Below are 24073 nucleotides of genomic sequence, written 5' to 3'. Positions count from 1 at the left end.
GAACACGCCCCGGTCCCTCGCGGTTCCTCTAATCTTGGACAAAGCTGTAACACCTAGGTGGGGAGTCGCTCGATCTAACGCCCATGCCGATTTAAGATACCGGGTCGTCTCTCTGGTCACGGTAATCTTGTGTAAGAGATTTACTCTAGCCAGCAGCATGTTCGGACATCAACCATGGCTTGTAATAATAATAACTTAGTTTATACACGACTTACGATCTGGCCTGTGCAAACTTGACATACCGAAAGTGTTGCGAGAAGTAATAAGAAGCGCAAAGACGGTACAGAAACGTTATAAACTTATACTGGCTAATATTTACTGTTGATACTAAACTTTTGTAAATAAATATATAAAAATTATAAATGCTTTTGGGTTGTGATATTTTTTCTTTATATGATTAAATATTTTTTACAAATGGAGGTTGAATTTTCTTCAACTTTAATTGTTACTTCTATTCTTTCCTTTTCTTACTGACAATTAAATGCCCTCGCGTACATTTCTACAAATATTTTTCTAAGGTAAGTGTTGGGAGAAGAAATACACAGGGCAGAGACGGGCAGATACTTCAAATATTGAAAATATTTACCGTTCTGCATATAATTATGGCGTGTACAAGAATTTTAAATCTTGACCATGACCACTATATCTAATACAAACTAAATCACCGATGTGCGAATGATATCTGAATTTCTATACACGGATATACCTCGACAAATTTATTGGAGAAATTAAGAAGTTAAAATACAGATCTAATGCAGCATCATTTTACTAAGGGAATATATTCAAAAAGGGCATACAGCTCTGGAACAATTACTACAAAAACTGGCGATCGGGATGAACAAAAATAGGTTCTATTATATTTATCTACCGACAATGGCTTGTCGACATGGTGCAGGTGCTAAATTTCAGCTATTCTTTATTACAGTACATGCAATGGTTACCTAACGGTAATCTACTTTTCTTTTATTCTTCTTCTTTTTTTTGGTATCCGTTTTATAATAATAATAATAATAATAATAATAATAATAATAATAATAATAATAATAACAACAATAATAATAATAATAACAACAACAATAATGAGGACTTTGTATAGCGCTTAATCTTTAGACGCTCTAAGCGTTTTACAACATTGGACAACACATAATGATATGATTACAAAAAAAACAAACACCATGAAATTAGAAAACAGAAAACATGCTGAACATGCTGAAAATATTGAAGGTACCGAAACATGATTAGGTCTTTCTGTCCATGCCATTAATAGGCCTATCAACGTCGTAAATGAACACAAACATGTCATCATTAATACAACGATGCTATTTTTCTACGTTGTTTGTTAGCTATTATTTATTACAAAACATTTTGTAGTAGTGCCCTTAAATAACCAGTACATTGTTGGATACAGACTGTTTATGTCATTCTGACATACAGACTAGATGTTATTATGTGCGCGCCGTCTTCTTTCTCTCACCTCGAACTTACCGGTATTAATGTATTTAGTTGTTGTTGTTGTAGGGTTTAACGCCATTTTTCAGCACACGATAGGCTATACATGGCGGCCAGTATTAATGGTGGAGGAAGAACCCGGGAAAACCTCGGAAAGAACAATCGACCCACGAGAAGCTACTGGGAAATGTATTTAGTTACATCGTCCTTTATTTTCTTGCCATCTCGGTTTTGAGGTGATGGTTATTTATAGTCAACAGGTAAAGTTTCTTAGTTTTATCGTGTAAACTAATACTAGTCATTAACTAGAAATGACCAACTGTTAAAAGTGGGTAAGTTCATGTACACAGAAATTATCTTCGTATTTTAGACTGTTGCTAGAAATAACAGAATAGCTAATAACAGAAGTATTTCGGAAAATTGTGAAAAAAAAAATATAAAAAAACACTCGTATTGTGAACACATATTCCATTTCATATATAAAGAATTTTATTTCTACATATGTCTGTCAGTATTTTCCAAGGTTATTAGTTTCTTAATGTTAGTAAATTTATACTAGTTGAGAATATTCGCAGTATTATTTAAAAATTAAGGTAATGGGCACCAAAATCAAAATGTTTGAGAAGAAATTCATCTTTTCCCCAAAAATAATTAGCCACGTTATGAAATCTGTCATAAAAATATCCCATTAAAAGCACATCTTTATTCGAAGTACAGATGTGAGTGATTTAGGATGCAAACGTATCAATTTGACCATAGGTATGAAAACCTAGATTTGGATAGAATAACATGGACAACTCCAAAATAAACGTCATCGTCAGTTTTAGAACTAGTTTGATCAATTTTAAATCAATGTATATGAGTCAATTTGAATGATATTTACAACAGGTAAGATATAATTGTTTTGACAACATCTCTGTTCGTCGTCAAATATGGAGTAAACCTATGTACCTTTTGACAACCAGACCAGGACCTCCCGACACAGTCAAACTTTAAGTTTCTAGGAAGACGACTGTCCGTGTTATGGACATTTCGGTCGTTTATGTTGGAAAAAACGAGGGTAGAGGAGGATACACCCTAATTAATATTACTATACGTAATCAGATTATTAAGTCCGTTGGAATTATGGAAAATTGTTTCATATCATGTCGCTGGATCCTTCTTCATGTCATGTCGCTGTGTCCTCCTTCAGATTATGTCGTTGGGTGCAACTGCACCTGATACAGTGTTGACACGGATACAATATTGTTTGGAAGACAAAGCGAAAAATGTACCAAACTATACTTTTTTAGAAGTTTCCTCCATAATGGGTTGTGAAGTTTAACAGATTATGCTATGAAATAATAACAAATTATTCACTTGCATTTCATTTACGAATATTATTAGAAAAATGGCAGAAAATTAATATTCACATAATTTATTTATTTTACAAAAAAATATTTGAAACTAGGTTATAAACTTCTATTAAGGTTTACATTATTAACAAATCAGTTATTGCAAGTGTTTAGACCAACATTAGCAATATCAATATAAATAATTTGGGTTACTCATGTATATCTTTGACTTAAATTCTCCTTTGGAGAACGTTTACAGAGTAGTAATAATATACAGCAGACAGGCACTTGAAAAAAGGCCTAAGTACTAAAAATAATCTAAAATGCCATTGTAATCTAAATCAAGGTCAACCTTATTACTATATTGGATACGTGTGTTCAATACAATTCACAGAGTGCGCACCGTTGACTGCAAAATGGACCCTACCACAGCGACAAAACATGATGAACGAGACTCAAAAACAAGGTCACGATGACCTTTCTTGATTGGAAAGTACTTGCTTGTCAGGTAGGACACGCATCATTTGGCCAAGAAATCTGAATCGGTTGGATGCTTTTTAGGGTGAAAATATTCTTTCAATGCTGTTGATTGCAAGTGTTATGAAAACAATTATTCCAATATTTATGTATTTGTTGAGTCTTCATCCATAGTGTATGGCACATCAGCATAATTTACCCAGTATTATTGAAAGGCCTTTATTCCGGTGTGCGTTCTGTTATAGTTATTTAATTTTGTTTAGCACCGCGCATGTATTGAGAAATGATTGATGAAATATTATTTCTTACAATGCCAGCCACATTTGATGGCACATATGCATCACTTGTATAAATCTGAAAGGCATTTAAGCTAAGACACTTATGTCCAATTCTATTGAGAACATTTATTTTAGCATATATGATGGCAGATCAATATTTTTTGTTAAAATTTAAAAGCCATTTACGCCTGGATGTTTTCTGATTAGTTCTTGTTGTTATTCTTACGTATATTTGATTTAATTTATATTTTATCCAATTTAATTGTTTGTAATTTTTTAATCTTTTTATTTTTAATTTCATTGTATGTCAAAATAATGTAATTTTGTTTACTAGGAACTCGATACTTTTCCAGACAATAATTTGACCATGACTGTTCATTTGTAAACACATAAAGCTGACTAATTCCCGACCTTAATTCAGAAGTCAGTGGGAGAGGTAAACAACTTTTTATTTGTACCTTATTCTTCGAGTAAAATGATTGGTTCTTGTTATGGTCATACTGGGACTTCGTGCCTTTATGCGTAAATACTTCTCGAAGGTTCTGGAAAGTTGACCCTCGTCTGGGAATTTGTTTTGCATTTCGAGCTACTGTATAATCATTGTTTATAGAGATCTCTCTCATTGGGCTTCTAAACACTGGGACGTAAAGGTTTCTTTTGTTGTCATTTTGAGAATTACATTTTAATATTTATTCGAATTATTTGGATTCAAAAGGATTGATTCTTTTTCCTGGAAATAAATGAGTGCTCGTACCGAGTTCTTGGACAAAGACATTTCATTAAATTAAATTGGGAAATGCAAACATCGGATTATTGTTTGTGAATAACACACACACACACACACACAGATATATATATATATATATATATATATATATATATATATATATATATATATATATATATATATATATATATATATATATATATATATATATATAACACACATAAATACTCGCATACACACAATTTGTAACATAATTACCGAATAGCTGCTTTAATCTTTTCCTAGCGTGTCCACTTATCATTTTTTCTGCTCTTGCCGAGGAGTACAAATACATTGAATATCATTTCAGATGTTTATACGGTTTGATTTGTTCTATGCAAGCAACAAAACTTGAAGCGCAATGTTTAATTCTGTAAGTATATATATATATATATATATATATATATATATATATATATATATATATATATATATATATATATATATATATATATATATATATATATATATAAAAATTAAGCATACATGAATGATATCAAATTCTGGAGCATTTCTAATTATAAAGTATACGGTATCTTCTGTTAAATCTAACTCAATATGACATTTGTCTCTAAGAACTGACCTAAAATTGCATAAATAATATTTTCACAAAATGACATCCATAAAGTAAATGCGAAGAGTCTCTTCAGCTAAATTACAAAATATCCATAATGATGATTCAGAGAATATCATTGTAGACAAACTACTATTAGTACAGATAATTCTATGAAGGGCTTTGTATTCAGCAGTTGAAGTCCTGTAGCCCCAACAGTAGAGGAGGGACGGAAAACATTATTTCTCAAACTTCGCGAGAGTAATTGTGATTGAAAATAGAGTTCCGTTTAGTTTCCGTTTGCATTTTAATTTTATTGTTTTTCCTCATGTGTAATGTATAAAATGATTTTGCAAGTTTGTCCTGCGTCCTGAGAAGGTTTATATTTTCTTGTAGCGGTGATACAAATTTCATTGTATTTCTAATATTGTTTTTCCGTGTTCACGGTATTGTGTGAAGAACTCCACATAATTCGACAACCCGGTATTGTGTGAAGAACTCCACATAGTTAGACAAACGTAAGTGATATTCAACTTCTGTATGAACTCGTTGTATGTAGGAAACATGGCATTTTCCTTGATTATGTTATTAATAAAGAATACACCCCACTCTCCTTTCCAATCGTGTAAAAAAGTGTGTATGGAGGAATGTTGTTTGGCATAGATTTTGAAATAAATAAATAAACAAATAATAAACAGTTGCATCATTAAGAGTGTTTTAAAAAGAAAGAAAAAAAACCCCACGGATAATGACAGCCACGAACAACCTCGATTTCAGCAAAAGATGAAAATACCAAGGAATGGTAACACCGACATATTTTATGTGTTTGATTTGGATTTTTAACGTAGCTTTAAACAATTTTTCAGTCATATTGCTACGATGTCTGCAGTGTGACAGTTTATAGTGGACCCACGACCTCCTTCATCCGAGGCGGACGCTCTAACCACTAGGCCACCGATTCAACGCTTCTTAAGTGATTGCACACATCCTTTTGGGGTAAAGACATTTGGATACCACCCTCTCTCACTCCATCCGATCCACCTATTGTTTCAACCTACAAATTGTTGAAACTGTTAAGGCCTTCCACCCAAATAAAGATAATATTATAACAACATTGATAGGGCTCAGTAGTCACGTAACGTACATCTTTCCAAAGTATATGTTTTTGAGGGTCGGAGGCCTTAACAATTTTAACAATTTAAGGCTTGCATGCTCTCTCTCTCTCCCTCTCATTTTATAACCAAATGACTCAACTTGGCTTTGTTGTTTGAACAATGCTTGATTTGACCTGGTTACTTTCGATCGGAGTTGCATAAGTACTCGGTATTTATTTGTAATTTTGTGCACGGAGAATCAGAACGCTTTTGTCTACACGAATATTCATTTCTCACAACCCAAGTGGCAAATAATACTTCAGTAGAATGTTTTCTGAACATGGAATTGAAAACTCTTCGTTTGGATTTATATTTTCATCACAAGTCTCAAGAATTACGCGAGAAACGTCAAGGCAGAGTAACCTTCCTTCTTTCTTTCCATGAATAGATTTAGGTAGTAGGAAGGATAGGAGGAGGACTCCATGTGTTTATGTAAATATTTATGTATCGATATGTATTTAAATACGTGAGTGTGTGTCTTTTATGTGGTGTGGCTCAATCACTGCTGTTCTGCGTCACTATATAGTTTGGAAAGCAGATTTGACACACTGTAATTGAATTGGCAAGGGCGTAAACAGGTAGTCTTATTTATTGTGGCCCCAAGCAGAAGTATAGAATCACCAAGATGCTATCGGGGTTCTCCCTTTGCTGGTCGAAAATATATCCCAAGTGGCCAACGTTGAAGCAATCGACACCAGGAATCAATATTTTACATATCTCCCAAACTACTCAGACACCGACTCTAATAAATCAAATTGTTGACATTTCCACTCGTTATCTGCAAAAAGACCATATACTGACCTTTTCCCTCATCCGCATATTATAAGGTTGAGCCAATCAAAAGAAATGAAAACTCGGCTCGCAAACGCACGAACGAGTTTTACGACCTCGTATTACAGATTTATTGTATTCTACATCAGTTTACACGAGACGATGAATATTTCACACATACAAATTCAGTATTACTGTAGAGATATTATAATAAATGGATACTTTCACACATACAAATTCAGTATTACTGTAGAGATATTATAATAAATGGTTACAACGCTGAAGGGAGAACAAAATCGAGTTCGCATTTCCTCAAATATGACATTTTCTGGAAAGAAAACAATTGTTACGTATATCTGATTTAATATATATTTATTTTAATTGTCAGTTTTAAATTTTTTATTCTATTATATGCTATCATAATGTAAATTTATTCACTGGAGATATTTTTCCAGAAAATTGGTTGACCTGAATCATTCTTTTCAAAAACACCAGGTGTTGATCTAAATTCTGACCTTGATTCAAAATTAGTAAACAAAGTTCTATTTTATTTTAAAATGATTGGTTGTTTCCAAGGTCATGATGGAATTACATTTAAGATGAAAACAACTTTTTTTTTTTATTTCTTAGAGAAAATTATTGGTCTAATCAAGGCCATATTATGTGTATGTGATATAAACATGATCACGTGACCTCCATTCTGATTTCGCAACTTGGCGGAATTTCGAAACTGCGTCTTATGATACACAATAACCTTTGTTTTGAGAGAGATTTTTCAGTTTTCGGGCTTTTACACTTGGTATCAATTTGTTTCCTTTGTTGTTTCCAGATTTTGAGTTAATTATTTTCACATCATTTGGATTTCAAAAGGATGAATTCTTTATTCTCTGGAAATATTTGAAGAGTGCTCACACAGAGTTTGGAAAGACATTATTTACAAGTTTTATTTCGATTTCCAATAGCGGAGTGCCATTATTTGTATTTCTACAAGGAACTGTAGATAAGCACAGTACTGACTACAGCATACGTCATCGTCATCCATCTTGGATTTTACATCAGGATTCGAATTTGAAATTATTAGAACATTTATTACTAGGACTTTTGTAATTTAATTCGTGGATTATTCTTAGATTATTTTTGGATTTGATTCTTGAAACCGTAAGTTCTTATCCTTTTTTCATTTTGACAGAATTTTCCAGGAAAATAAATTATGTTAAAATTTAAAAAGCTTGTTGTTTTCACCCTTTCTGTTACCGTTTATTCGAGCCTAAAAACGTAACACAATGAAAATTCTTTTACGTCACGCCAGAAATTAAAGAAAGACTTTAGAGCTGGCTCGATTTCTAAATTTCTGGGAGACTTTGTTCAAGACTGCGTAAAACTGTTCGTTTGTACAAGTCTACAAAAGGTGGGTCAATGTCTTTGTCTTGGGTAATTATTCAAAAAGTCTATACCCAAGTCTGTGAGTTACATGCGGATCAGGCATCCTTATACTGATACCATTCCCTCCCTATTTGTAGCCTTAAAGACCAACTTTACAACATCCATGGTTCAACTGAATCAGACTCTAATTGACAACCTAGTGGATATACCCGCAGACATATATCTGACCTAGCATATAGCGGGACCAGGACAAATCACACCAACAAGTTCAGACAGATGTCCGCACCTATAACTCTTTGAAATCAAGCTTCTTTCCGTGCACCATATTGATAAGGAATAAATTACCATCCACATATACGGAAGCTGAATTGGTATCTAACATACAGAACCTTTCCGCCATCACTTTCTAAATGCACTTGTCAGCTACAATTAAGACCTGGTGCTTCTCGACCGAGAACCAATCAGCCAAACGGAATAGTAGAGAAATAATTCAGTGAGCTAGCTTTGCTCTCATCACCTATGTGTTGAACTGTTCTAGTGTTGTCTTTAAATGCGTATCACACAATCGCTACGATGTTGTGGCCTCGACGTGGTCCACAATGTAAGGGTACAGTACTAAAATTAGTAATAATCATATGAGAGTCTAGTCCTACAAGTTCTGGGCAGCAATGAATGGATCAATGTCAGGCTACTTGGCCAATCAAAGCTGGACCACCGGTCAATTTGCTATTTATGCTGGATGTTTCATTTATAGCAAGGTCAAGTCTGGTTTAATTGTCCATTAATAGCCAACTGATGATGAAAATGACTGGTATATGGGTCGCTGGAGGACATGACCCATCCTTTGAAATGAGACAGTTAAAGTCTTCGACATAAAATATTAGTGGTCACATTCACGATTCACCTGATCTTCTGAACAAAGACAAAATAGTTGTGATCTGGTCTGAAAATCAGACAGAACTATACATGTATTTTGAAGACATCTTTACTCAAGATACAAGTAACCTCAAATCTCTAAATAAAACAGGTCAAATACTTCACCAGATTTGAAGTGAAATAGTTGAAAACAACTTTGTTTGTTCATACATATCACACAACACAAGATCTGAAAAAAAATAAAGATGGAATTAAAGTTCAAATTACTGTGTTTTCATTAGGTAATATAACCTGATGCAAGTGCTCAGAAAGACAATTTAATGATCAAATGTGTGTCACTGAAAAGTATGTAAAATTCCATTGTGGTTGCCTGACTGCAGAGTTCTCACATTGGCAATAATGGTTGCCCACCATTAATTTGAATTGTCCTGGGTAATGAATTTTCTACCACACACAGACACACATATATATAATTGATCTATACAGGGTTGATAATTTAGAATAGTTATATTTATAAATTACCAGCACAAGTGGATTCTTCATGAAGCAAAACTATAATTAACTACATGTGAAATTCTGCTATTAGGAAATCAGTGTTTTAGTCTGTTCTTCCTTTCTGAACCTACTGCAGTGATGTAATATATTGGTGCAAGATGCTCTGTTACTTGATGATAAAAAAAGTCAAAAACAGATTTCAGTATTTATTCATCAAAAAATGTAACAAATGCAGCTTATCTGATTAAAAATGTACAAAGTGATTAAAACTTGTATGCAATTTAAAGAGTGCGATTTAACAGAATCTGAAAAAATGTTCTGGATAAAATGTTTTACATGTATACAGACTTAAAAGATGCATTTCACAAATTAATTGCATACAATTTAAGAGTGAATAATGTAAATTTTCTACATATTATCGCTGTTTTTACTGGGAACATTACATTTCCATTTCCATCCCACTTTTAGAGACATTTCTCTGATACCGCATCATTACACAGACATCTAAAATTTGGCTGCTATCAGCATTAGAATAACACTGAGATATGTATGCTTAAAGTGACACCACAGTGTACTAATTAATGACCCTATGTTGTCCGGAAGAAGTGGTTTTCAACTTTGAATTTTGTACCTTTCTTTCTTGAAACATAAAATATGATGATTTATTTTCGAAACCAATGGCTATGTTGAAGAATCTTAATTCTGAGCAGTTTTTTCTTGTTTATACAATGGTTTATAAAAGAGTAAATGTATTGTCACTTGAGGGACACTATTGAATTTGTGATTCATTTCACATTTGTTATAGCAATAAGACAATTTTGCTCAAGAAATCACAAACTATGGAACAAATCCTGGCTACACTGTGGATCCTAAAGTTTAGAAATAAATATTATAAAAAACAGGACATCTTAACATAAAAAGAATGATGAAAATTTGATTAAGCTGTCAAGGAAATTTTAAGTTACGAGACAAAAAAGATTATTCATAGAATATAACTCTTTGTAAAATTATTAGCTTTTCCTGATTTTTAAAACATCACAGAAAACCCTTTCTGTTTCTTTCATTTTCAATAAAATGAATCTAAAGAAATATTTTCATTCAAATTAATATATAAAAATTATGTTTATTACTGATAGATGTAGGTTTAAATTTTGCTTTTTAAACAATTAAAATTATCTAAGATTCTTACACTTACATCAATCTAAAAAACTTTCTTTAAAATTCCTTTTTGACTTACATTTTTGCATAACAAAGTCCAGACTGGATTAAAATTTTAGGGCTAAGTGAATTCTCTCCCTTGCTAGAATAGGACCATGTGATGGGAAAATAGGGAGAATCAAACATGTCAAAAATGTATCATGTTCAAATCGGTCACCTGCAGCATCTATTTTGTTAAAGTTTTGAACCAGATAATATATAAAACAAAAGCTATTCTCTTTAAAGTTTATAAAAATATTAAAATTTCTCAGCATATTTCATTATAACCCTATTTGCAAAAGATGGTAACCTCAAAACAGGCAAAAATGGGTCACAGATATTGAGGTATCGTATATATTTGCTTATAAGTCAGATCAGGATCCATGTTGAGTGCAGTTGGACTTATAGGTGAATATATACTGTATAATCGACCTGCTTCCTAGATTTACAGGAAGATAATGAAATAAACTTGTTTACTTTTGCATACAATTACCTATAAACCTCCAATAATTTGTGACTGGGATTCAGATGTGTGTACAGAATTTATCTCACTTTCTCATGCTTCATGTGTCAATATTTGGTGGGAATCGCAATAACAAAAACTTAAAATAACTGCTGACATAAATAATCATTAACTGACAAAAAGGTGAATTCATGTGCACAAGGATATGATGTTTAAACTTTATAGAATATTCACTGAAGAGAAAAAAAATGCATGCCGGAGTTGATGCTGTCCTTGGAACATCAAATGTTCAGTAACTGAAGATTGTGTGTGAAGACATCAACTCAAAAAAAGGTGAAATCAACTTTGCTTTCAAACTGACAGAAAATGGGTCCACTATTTTGCCTGAATTACTCCCTAGCATGGATCCTTGAAACAAGTATAGCAACACCTTTCTTGAGACCACACTGGGAAAGACCATTTGCCCTAAATGACCAGATTTTCCATGCACGGATCATCTATTTTATATGTCTGTATGATCATGAATCAGACCACCGATCTTGAAAGACAATTTTTGTTCAATGAATGGGTGGTCTCTCCAGACAATTTTCTCTATATACATTGCACATTCATGTAGGGTGCCTACAGCCATACCTATAGCAACAAGTCTGCTCTGTAAAATGTAAATGAACATGGCAATGTGGTTTAACAGGTTAAGTGTAGTTTTGTGTTGGAATACACAAGAGGACAAAATGCCTTTTCCACATCTTGCTGAAGATCAGGTTCCAAGATCTCAAACAAGGAGAAGAAAAAACTTCTCACAGACTTGCTTGCCACAGGTAAAAGGTGTGTGTGTGATTTGGATTTTTCATGTAGCTTTAATAATTTTTCAGTCATACTGCTACAATGTCTGCAGTGTGGCAGTATATAGTGATGTCTAGAACTGGGACAGCATACTGCAGACATGTAGCATGATGTCTCACCCAGTCACATTATCCCAACACCAGGCCGACCAGACAATTCACCAACCTCTTACTGCTGAGTGACTAGTGAGGCAGCTGTTAGTACCATTTTTACACGTCTTTAGTATGACTTGGCCGGGGTTTGTACCTGTGACCTCCTGCATCTGAGGTGGATACTCTAACCACAAAGCCACTGGAGTGGTTGGTAAGAGTTTTAAAGATATAAAAGTACCAGACTCAAAAGTACTGCCATGGAACCAAAAATTAAGTGTAACAAAAAGTTCAATAATTGTGCCTTTATCTTGTACATATATTTTCACAGGACTATCTGTTTGAGTTCAGTATGTATTCCAACATAACCTTCAGTAACTGGTATTTAAAATGTTCACCAGGTTTAATTTTGGCAGCCTGAAAAATAAAATGCCATTTTCTTTAGATAACATGCATATTATGTGGTATTTTGTTAAAATCTCATATAATAGCTCACGGTTACATGGAAATATATACTAAATATTAAAGTGCAAACATTTAAAAAATGGTAGTGTTGAATAAAGAAAACATGAAGTAACATAATCATTCATTTATAGTTAAAAATCTTTATGTACAGTATATGAACATTGACAACTACAATTTAAAACAAAATTTTTAATCAATACCACCAGTTAAATTACAAAAAAGTAAACATCATGACATGGGATTAAAGGTTATCAATAATGACCCCAATGAGTGTCCCAGTGGGGTTCAAACCTCAAGCCATGTGGATTACAAAGTAAGCTACTAGACCCAAGGGTTTAGATATCTGATATTGTGAAAATTTCTGCATGTTAACCATATATAATGGGAGACATCCAAATCCTTAAGGTTTCCAACCAAAATATCTCCAAGCAAAATAAGAATATGCTTATTTCTGAAATTGGTGGTAGTAATGGAACGTACATCAAAAGGTAACAATTTGTACAGATTCAATATTTAAGCTCATCAACCAGATTTAGCAAGATGCTAATTAACAATGTCATGGAAGGATGCTGCCAGGAATTAGCAAGATGCTAATTCACAAGGTCATGGAGGGATGCTGCCAGGAATTAGCAAGATGCTAATTCACAAGGTCATGGATGCTGCTGCCAGGAATTAGCAGGGGAAGGGAAGCTGCCCACTTGGTTTCAAAACAGAGAAGTGGGGTGTCAAAAAATTACATGATAATATAAATCTTACCTTACCAATGGAAGTGACTGTTCCTTTTCTGTTTCATGTATTCACTGATCTATTGAAACTAAACTCTTTATATGAACCACTCTGCATCTGTATTAGCATTATTCTTTTGAAATTTTCAACCGTAAATCTGTTTCTGACTGCTGTGTTAATGTTGTTACATGCAGAAAAATCACCTGTATTACTTGACCATGACCCAGACAGTTTGACTCTGATATTTTCTATTTCTTTGTGGTGGGGGTGGGGGTTATGATATTCCGTCCGAGTCGTAGCCAACTGTGGATCTGAATCACCATTTTCCTTTTCAATTCTGTGTCCTAAGTATGAACAATCTCCAAGTTATACATTCCTGTACTTTGAAAAAAGTCAGAAATCCCAACAGAGGGGTGTTTAGAGTAATCTATTATCAACTTAAGTAATCTATTATCAACTTAAGACCTTCCATAGTCTTGAGCCAAACTTATTACTGTATTAATGAATAATCAGAAGTTGATAGGACTCGATATAAGTACAAATGACTGTCACTAAAATATAAACTGCAAAAAACTGACTTATTTACTACCTAAATGCAAATCTCAAATCTAAAAGAAAACAATCAATGACTTATTGGGAATAGTGGTCCAAATCCAATACAGGCTACCAATTTGTAACCAAAAGGTAACATAAATCAAATAAGCTATACAACTCCTGGTATTCTGGAAGTCATCTATTACTTTTTAAACAGTTTATAATAAAATTTCAGCATACAAAAAAACACTGTTGACAGCATAGCTTGTATTTTGTCGGCACAACAAAAACCAGGAATTTCAGTAAATAGTAGAAGCAAGTGCTGATATCAAGCAAACACTATCCAAATGAGATTAATATGATTATTACGCAAGCATCAGTTATGTGTGTGTGAAGTCAATAGTGTAATACATTCTAAACAAAAAACATTTGAGAAAGGTCAATGAAGCACAAAAAAATACAGGTTACTGGTACCTACTTTTGAAAATTTATCACAATGTATACATACAAAAGTACATAACCCTAACTGTAAGACTGCTTGAGAAACTGACCTAAAAATGTTGCTGAATGTAGTCATGGATACATAAATGCAGGTCACAGTGATGTGTTGATTTAGTACTCAATATAATGGATCCATAGACAATGCTGCATGACTGTATACTGGAAGCTGTAGGACACAGTGACCATACACCAAAGGTAAAAATTGCTGAAGCATAAATGTAGGTCAAGGAGACCTATTTTTGGCATAACAGTTTAGCTGTCTCCAAGTTGGATTCACACACTAAACTACAAAACCTTTTAAGTTAGAGAGTCTGAAAAATAAAACATGAAACAAAATGTTTTCACTCTAAACTGAAATAAAACTTTAAACTGAAATGTACAGCTGCTGATAGGTATAAAATTAACACCTTAAATATAAACTTGAAAATGCTGTCAACAAGTAACAAACCTTAAAAATAAACTTTAACCTCAAAACGTTTTAGGGAGCCAAGATAGCTAAGTTGAATGGTCTTGGGTTCAATACTTGCCAAGGCCAGACTAGGTAATCTACCTTGGTGGGAAAGTCACTTAGTTCCCATTTCCTGAACATAATAATAATGTATTAAAAATGCCATTAAAACAAAACACATCCAACTATTCCCCATAACTGGGTAAAAATAATGTTAAAAACGTATGAGCTATTTCAGGCACAGAAGTGAAACTGAAATGCCTATGCCCTTCTTAAAATCAATAAACAATGTTTAAACACAAACTTTAACACAAGACATTTCCCCTTCAATACAATGGGGTTAAAAAAAATTCAATAAGCTTAGATACATTGTTTTTTTAATACATATAATTAAGAAATAAAGTCTCTAGAGTGTAAGAAAAAGCCTTGGCTATCAGAGGCATGATCACATTATTATAATTACATGCACAGATCTCTCTTATTATGGTACCTGTCTATGATAGTCATCATGACACTAAAAGCTTATTCACTAGGTTTGTGCAAACTCTAATACAAATTGTCTCCAGAGTGGTAACAAGCTCAGCAAATCAGATAGAAGATCATTTCAGAAATGAGTTTCATCAAATTATACAAAGAAACAGAGCCCCCCAATTGCTGACAAGCTCAAACAGTCAGAAACAAAGATCACCTCTATAGTATATATGGTTCTCACTCATAATCATATTCATTTGCGATCTTATGCTATAACCCATTTACCAAGTTTGATCAAAATTCTTGTCAAAAATACAATCTTTAGAATTGTAACAGGCTCAGAAAATCAGATGCATGAATGTCTAATTAATACTAGTGGACCATCTCACTAACTACAAATCAGATGCATGAAACCTAATTAATACTAGTGGACCATCTCACTAACTACAAATCAGATGCATGAAACCTAATTAATACTAGTGGGCCATCTCACTACCTACAAATCAGATGCATGAATGTCTAATTAATACTAGTGGACCATCTCACTAACTACAAATCAGATGCATGAAAGCCCAATTAATACTAGTGGACCATCTCACTAACTACAAATCTGATGCATGAATGCCTAATTAATACTTGTGGACCATCTCACTAACTACAAACGTTTACAAGATCTTGATGAAATAAGTTTATATTCCTAGCGTGATCAAAATCAGACTAGAAAAAAAGACCACTGGAGTGGTAGCAAGTTCAACCAATCAGATGCACTCCATTAAATATATGACTCCTGATCACGATATAAATCATTTGAGATCTTAATCATGAAAGTTTATGTTCTACGTTTTCTCAAAATCTGACCAGAAAATGCAGCTTCCCGTTAAGCAAGAGGCTCATCTGAGTGGAAATCATTCATTATTTACCTTAACCAAGATATTAATATGATATCTGTTATGTTCCATGTCTGATTACAAATAAAGTCTCAAATAAACAGACCAGTCAAGATCATCTTAATATTATGTGAGTATCAACAAACTCATCCAAAATCTTGATGACATAATCCCATAATCCAAATCCAATAATGATTGGAGTAGAAATAATGCCTCCAGAGTACTGCGTGTGTGTGATCTGGATTTTTAATGTAGCTTTAACAATTTTTCAGTCATACTGCTACGATGTCTGCAATGTGGCAGTTTATACTGATGTCAAGCACTGGGGCATCATGCCACAGACATGTAGCATCATGTCCCACCCAGTCACATTATCCTGATATCAGGTCGACCAGTCCTAACACTAACCTCTTAATATCATCTGATTAAAATTCATGGATCTCAGCTGTTAGTTAATTCATTTGAGATCTTGAAAATATTCCAAGTTTTATCAAAACTGGATCAGAAATGTGGACTTCAGAATGGTAACAAGTGGATGCAAAATTACCTCATTATTATGAATAGATCTTGGTTGTTATATGAATCATCAAAAGATACTGAAGATGTAAGCCTATATTCCGAGTCTGGCTAAAGTTGAATCAAAATTATTACCTCCAGAGTGGTAATAACCTCTGCCATTCAGATCACCTCATTAACATGTATAGATCTCTTTCATTACTGAAATCATGTGATTAGAATTGGGTCAGAAATATGGCCTCCAGAATGTCAAAAAAAGCCAATCAGATATAAGATCACAAAATTCTAATGTAGAAATCTCATTTACAATTGTATTTATCTGACATCTATTTAAGATAAGCTTACATTCAACAATTCATAAAAATCAGACCAAAAATGTGTCATCTGTTGCTGTAAAACACTTGCTGCAGATGACTGAATTGTTGATGGCCAGGTTAACTAAAACAAATTAACAGGATAAAAAAGTATTGAATGGGGCCAGACACATGCTTTTTAACTCTAAAAAGTGAATGTATGCAAATAGTTTCTTCCCACAAGTTATCAATGAAAAAACACTGAAAACATTCTTGAACTTAATACTTTGTTGATTAAATTGCAAAAAATAAAAACAAAGGTAAAATTGGGTCACAGGAAAGTTTTAAGGACAGTGTGTTTCTGCACTAATTCTTATCTAATCACATTAACGTTTGTAAATTACTCCATTCTACCTCCAAGTCCAGCCCTCTTGAAAGGAAAAAAAAAATCTTTCCATCAATATACCATAAAGGGAAACAACACTTACAAATTAACTCTCCTTGTTCCTTCTAAGTGGCTACTTGTATCCCAGTGATTGACAGTTTAAACTTGAGTTTAATTTTAAAAGAATGCTTGCATTTGCACTTAAGGGCAGGATGGGTTGCCAATAATGTGACTGGACGAGTATTTTCAAAGAAACATAATTTACTAAATAATTTCCTTTCTCCAACAATTACACTAATCAATCAAATTTAGGAGAACAGGTACAAGGAGAAGGAATGTCTGTGTATCCAACCCCAACCCACAGCACACAAAATATATCAACATTTTGGATTACCATAAAACTGAAAACAAATGCGGGATGATCAAATTAAATATAAATTGCAATGGATTCTTAGGATACACAGTTGCAAGAGAAAGTTTAAACTGATAACATCTGGGATACAAAAGGCTGTTTGTTTTGCCTTTGAGGGAGGGCTAGGTTAAACAGCTTCCCAATGTTAATGTAATCTGATAGTGTACATGATGGAGAAAACTACTTAATAAGTTCAGTCGTATGCTTCTTAGCAAGCAAACATGAAACTTAAATGCAAAGTTCTTTTGAACAAGCAAAAAAAAACATTAAACAAAAACTAAGGCTTAAACTTCTGTCCCATAAATTACTCTCCAAGAAACAAAAAACAATTTGGGTAAATAAGTATTGAATATGGGCAGGGTCATATTATTTAACACACAGAGCCCAAATAAATTGTTCCTTCTAACAAGACATAAACTAAAAATTAGGCGTAAACGTTCAGCCTATTGTCTCCATAAAGCAGACCTTAAATGCAACTTTAACTTGAAATATTTCCTCATAAATTGCAGAACAGGCAAATGGCCTTTCCCCTACTTTTAACCCTGACTTTAAAGCTAGGATTGACTACTGTATGATAAGGTGTGGAAATGGGTCAAGTTTCATCAGAAATGTCTTTATGTGACAACGTGGATAAGGAAATGAGCCACTGATTTACATTATCCAATGTCATGACCATGACATATAACAGACTATAGCTTCATATTTTCATCGCTTTAAAAGTTATACCTAAATACAGACAGAAGTCACCAATTTACATATTCTCTTGCCATGATCTTGACTTTGAGATGAGGTGTAGCTATGGCTTCCAACATATTATTTATGATATGTAACTAAAAAAAGCTACATTTAAATATCTTCTCTGATTCAAACATCATACTCCAAAGATGCAAGGTCAAAGAAATAAATTTTTCTTGTTCTGACTTTGATCTTGAGACCTAACTATGATAGCTGACATGCTGTCTATACATAGATATATAATTTGATAAATCTACAAGAGTTACACTCCAAGCCAAGAGAGAAATCAAAGAATTGCTTTCCCCTGCATTAACTTTGACCTTCAGGACCTGCATATGGAATATCATCTAGTGATAGTATACACCCGAGTACAGTTTCATGAAAATCCCTCTGATCATTACACCCGAGTACAGTTTCATGAAAATCTCTCTGATCATTACACCCGAGTACAGTTTCATGAAAATCCCTCTGATCATTACACCCAAGTACAGTTTCATGAAAATCCCTCTGGTCATTACAAAGTTATAGAGTCTACAAACAAATGTTAATGTACTGACAGTCATAAGATGGATGTACGGATGCCCAAACAGACAACACCATAACATAATAGCCTAAATTAAGAAGGGCATAAAAGAGTTAAACGGTGTAAAAAATGTAGGGGCCAGTTACATGCTAATAAAACACGGTAGTAAATTGCAATGCACAGTTCATTATATCAGCCATAAGCAAAACCTTAAAAATAAACCTCACTTGATGTCTACATCTTCTGATGTTGAAATGTAGGTTAGCTAACCTGGAAAAGTGATAATTACGCTTGGTCATATGCTAATATAAGATAAAAATGTCATCTATTGTGTAGATCTGTGGCAATCAACCCAAAAACAATGTGATAATGACAAAATCAATAGGGAACCTTGTTTGATACCTAAATTTCTCACTACCAAGCTTCAAATTGTCATACCCTAATAATCAAACCTGTTGTTTACCTGGAAAAAAACTTTGTCTGCCCACCATAGGAATTTCAAAATTAAATATTTTGTAACCTTTTTCCCAATCAACTTGTCTCCAATTAAATCTTGTTCAAGTGGTGTAGCCAGTGAATTCAGATAATTTTTAACCCATGTAAAATGTCATGTCAGACATTGCTTTTACTTATTATTTTTAAAACTGGAATTAAAATTTGCTTTAATATAGGTACTGTGATTTATAAAACTGAAATACCTCACAACAATTATAGCAGTCCCCCTCTTGAATGCCAATGACCAGTAGCCACCTGTTTTTAAGCGATAATCCCTTGTTAACAATAATCTGTGTTTAAAAGTACCCCTCTAGGACGACCATCATATTAAATGGTTAGCAGCTAGCACATCAATGCAAAAAATATCAAATTTACTCCTCATATTTGGACACACAGTGGCTTTATTGCTGTGTGTTCCTAAGATGATGGGCTTTGTCACTTTAAAAATTAGTGGCTATTATTATCACTGATAATTATCAAGATGACAAGAGCCAATATCTGACAAGCACAGTATTTGTTCAACTCAAGTAAGCATGGCATCCAGTTGTAATAAAGCACAAATGGATTGTCAGATATCATGGCTTCGCTCTTCTAGATCACATATAATGAAAGAGAAAGGGTACCAGATTTTAACCAGTTAGTCATACAGCAGGCTCATTTCCTCTGTAAACAAAGCCCAATTACCGATTTGGAACAAATTGTTGCAAAAGTGCAAAATGTCATCAGACATTTTCAGTTCAGAAGAAAAAGTGAAAGAAATTAAATGATTAAAATTAAAAATTCTTTTGATCAATATTCTGAAATTTTATTTCAGACAGACTCCAATTAACATCGCCAGTTAGGGCTCAACTAATTTATCTGTGGGGAAGGTATATGGGATTTTGTTTCGAGCTGAGATATTTATTTTCTTTTATCTTCAGATACTGTTTTTTTAAAAATTATTTTAATGGATATAATAGAGGTTTTGTTTGCTATCAGTCTGAGCAAGAATATTTCTTTCACTTTATTTGAGAACCAGAAAATTAAATAAATAAACGCCCTCCCCACATTTGAAAATTAGGTGAATGGTCCCATACACATTCAGCTGAGATGAGAAATTGAAAAGGTTGGACAATGACAGTTACAACCAGACGTCTGTACAGTTTCAAGATTTTCAATATTACCACTTCCCAGTTCTCTCTCTGAAGCCACTGATATGTTCATACTAAAGGTAAACTGGTTTTGTTTGTTATATTAGAAAAAGGAGATTTTATTAAACTAGAAATGGTAGGATTTGTTCTACTAGAGATAGTAGGATTTATTATACTATAAATAGTAGGATTTATTATACTATAAATGGTAGGATTTGTTATACTAGAAATAGTAGGATTTGTTATACTGGAAATGGTAGGATCTGTTATCCTAGAAATGGTAGAGTTTGTTATACTTGAAATAGTAGAAGTAATGACATTTTTTGTTGACATGATTTGTTAAGTAAATGCCCAGTGACATTAACACCATAGGTAAAAATAGTTCGGTCAAGGCAAACAATGAGGTAGAGACAACCAGACAGGGAGAAATGCTGGCTAACCAAGGGGACAACTTGACAGGGAAAAATGCCAGTAGTTAAGGAGACAACTTGACCGAGAAAAATGCTGCCTAGTCATGGGGACAGCTCAACAAGGAAATATACTTTTAGTGAAGTTGTTGTTGTTATAGGAATTAACGACATTTTTCAGCACAAGATAGGCTATACATGGTAGCCTGTATTAATGGTGGAGGAAAACCCCAGGAAATCCCCAGAAAGAACCACCGACCCACAAGAAGCTACTGGCAAACTTTCTCACGTATCCACATTGGCCGAGCCCAAGACTCGAACCAATGCAGACAGAGGTGAGACGGCAGTGATCTGTGATGGAGAGCGCTTTAGACCACTTAGCCACTTAGGGCCCCTGGGTAGTCAAGTAGTTACAATGTCACTTTCACTGGGTTAAAATCAGCACAGTGGGTGGAGTAAGAATGCAAATGGCAATAAGCCAAATTTATGTACTAAGCAATGTCCTACATTGACTGCATAGCAACTGCAATGTTCTAGGTTTTATTACCGTGAGTCTAAAAATCTTCATGTTTAAAGTCTACATCTGGAAAGGCTTCCATGTGGACAGGTACCAAAAAACATGGTCAAATAAAAAGATTAATCAACATCTGCTAACTATGCTTTTTAAAGTTAATAGAGTTAATGTCACTGACTGTCCAATTGTAAGCAGTTAAATCTGTGCCAGCTAAAGAAGCATCAGGTTATACAAATATACAAACTGCACAGACCCAGATCTGCCATCACATAATACACCAGCAGATCTGGGTCTGTGAAGTTTGTTAGGAGTAATCAGCAGAACAAACAAAACAGACCCTGATCTGCAGGCACATTTTGTTACAGCTGATCAAGATCTTTGTTGGTTGTAGATAAACTTGATTTGCAAGTGAGCAGATATGGTATGTTCTTTGGAAATAAAATTCTTGTGACTTGAAACACTGTCCAAAGACAAATAGATATTATAACTGTAACAAAAAGATAATGTCTGTAAGGATGGCATACTTATGAAATAAATAAGGATGTATCATCACATAAAATGTTTTTCAGACACCATATATACCCATGTACAAGCTGAATTTAAATGCAAGCAACACAGACCCTGATATCCTGTCACATGATGTGCCAAAAAATCAGGGTCCATGTTGTTTGTTCTGCTGATTACTTCTAATAAAACTGCATACTTCCAGATCTGCCAGTACATTTGGTGATGGCAGATCTGGGTGTGTGCATTCTGCAGATGGACTTATAAGCGAGTATATATGGTATGTCATTGCAATCTTTAGTTAGGATTCCATAGCTAACTCTTCCTCTTCATCCTCTGCTGTCAAAGGTGAAAGGTTGTTCAGTGACAGGCATGTGAGATCAGGACAACCAGTGATCATGTCTCTTATGTTTACAGTGACCTTAGTTCCATCCAGGCTCAATAAGGTTAAACTTGGCAATCCCAAGCATTTAACTCCTGTGGATGAGAAAATAATTACAAAAAGGTTTAAAAGGTTGTCAAGCATTATTGTGCATTGTTAGTGGTTACTTATTCACAATTTCAGGTCTTCACAAATGCTGTTTCTATTTTCTTTTTAAAACGATCATTAATTTGTGCCATTGAGATTGATTAATATACTCAGTGGGGCCTAACTGTACAAAAATCACTCAACTAATGCCACTGAGATTGATTAATATACTCAATGAGATCTTACTGTACAAAAATCACTCAACTAATGTCACAGAGATTGATTAATATACTCAATGAGATCTTACTGTACAAAAATGGCTCAACTAATGCCACTGAGATTGATGAATATACTCAATGAGATCTTGCTGTACAAAGAAAAAACAAAAAAGAATAAAATGGGAGTTAAACAATCTTATCTGAATAAGCATCATAACTTTTCAAATATTTCAACCAGATTTATAACTTTAGGATCATAAAATGTATTGGAGCTTTCAATGAAACGAGCAAATCCAGTGTATTGTGTTCCACTTCTGGCATAGCAAGGTCCTAAAATTATGCCCTAATGAATCTGACTGTAATTTTTGTGAAGGATCTGTACAGATACTTGTCAAACAATACCAGTAAAAAAAAAGTTATATGATTTTATAACAAAGAGTGTATAAGCAAAAGTGCTGAAATGATCATGAAGTTAAAAATTATGACGCATGTGTGTGTGTGATTTCAATTTTTAATGTAGCTTTAAAAAAATTAGTTTAGCACTGGGGCATCATGCCAAAGACATGTAGCATTAAGTCCCACCCAGTCAGATTATCCTGACACCAGGCCAACCAGTCCTAACACTAACCTCTTAATGCTGAGGACCAATCCTGGCAGCTGCTAGTACCATTTTTATAAGGCTTCGTTATGATTTGGCTGGGATTCGAACCCATGCCCTCCTGCATCCAGGGCACAAACTCTAACAACTTAGGCCACTGCAGTGGTCAAATGATGATGCAATACATACGATGTCATATAAATAAAAAAACGTAAGTTTACTGTGGCTTATCCTTGTAGCTCAATCTGCTTTTAAGACAAAAAATCAACAAACAAAAGTGACCTTGAATTTGTGACCCATGACTATGACCTTGACCGTGAAAATGATACCTAAAGCGTGCAATGCAACACATTTTTAAAAAAATGAAAATATAATGGAAAACTTACAAATAATGTAAACTCTAGATGACAATTATATAGTCTGATTTCTGAAATATATATATCCACAACAAGGGCCTTAATTTTAAAGAAGTCTAGATATTAATGAGTGGACCGAATTAAGTCGAGAATTATGTCAAAGTAAATGGTAGCCAGGCTTATCACTTAATTACCAATCAACAAATCTGACATTTTATCCTATGTACTTGCTTACAAGTTGGGTCCATCTGCAAATAACATAGATCCTGATCTGGTGTTCCATTCTGTGCCCCAAATCAGGGCGTATGTTGTTTGTTCTCCTGATGAATCCATTAAAATTGCTGAGATACTGACTTAG

General features: G+C 33.8%; 1 protein-coding gene across 2 annotated transcripts in view; it reads right to left on the bottom strand.

Moving 5' to 3' along the window:
* Nucleotides 1-9729: 9729 nt before the first annotated feature.
* Nucleotides 9730-24073, bottom strand: part of LOC149776313 (uncharacterized) — a 124489-nt gene continuing 110145 nt past the window's right edge. For both annotated transcript variants that reach the window (XM_089942796.1, XM_089942795.1), the window contains exon 24: nt 9730-22551. In XM_089942796.1, the coding sequence (XP_089798922.1) occupies nt 22376-22551 (176 nt within the window). In that variant the 3' untranslated portion in view covers nt 9730-22375. The remainder of the gene's footprint in view (nt 22552-24073) is intronic.

This window comes from Sinohyriopsis cumingii, chromosome 18, assembly GCF_028554795.1.
Source record: "Sinohyriopsis cumingii isolate HCF-2022 chromosome 18, ASM2855479v2, whole genome shotgun sequence".
NCBI lineage: Eukaryota > Metazoa > Mollusca > Bivalvia > Unionida > Unionidae > Sinohyriopsis > Sinohyriopsis cumingii.
The sequence above is the reverse complement of the archived record's forward strand: the minus strand, read 5'-3'. Positions and strand labels throughout refer to the sequence as shown.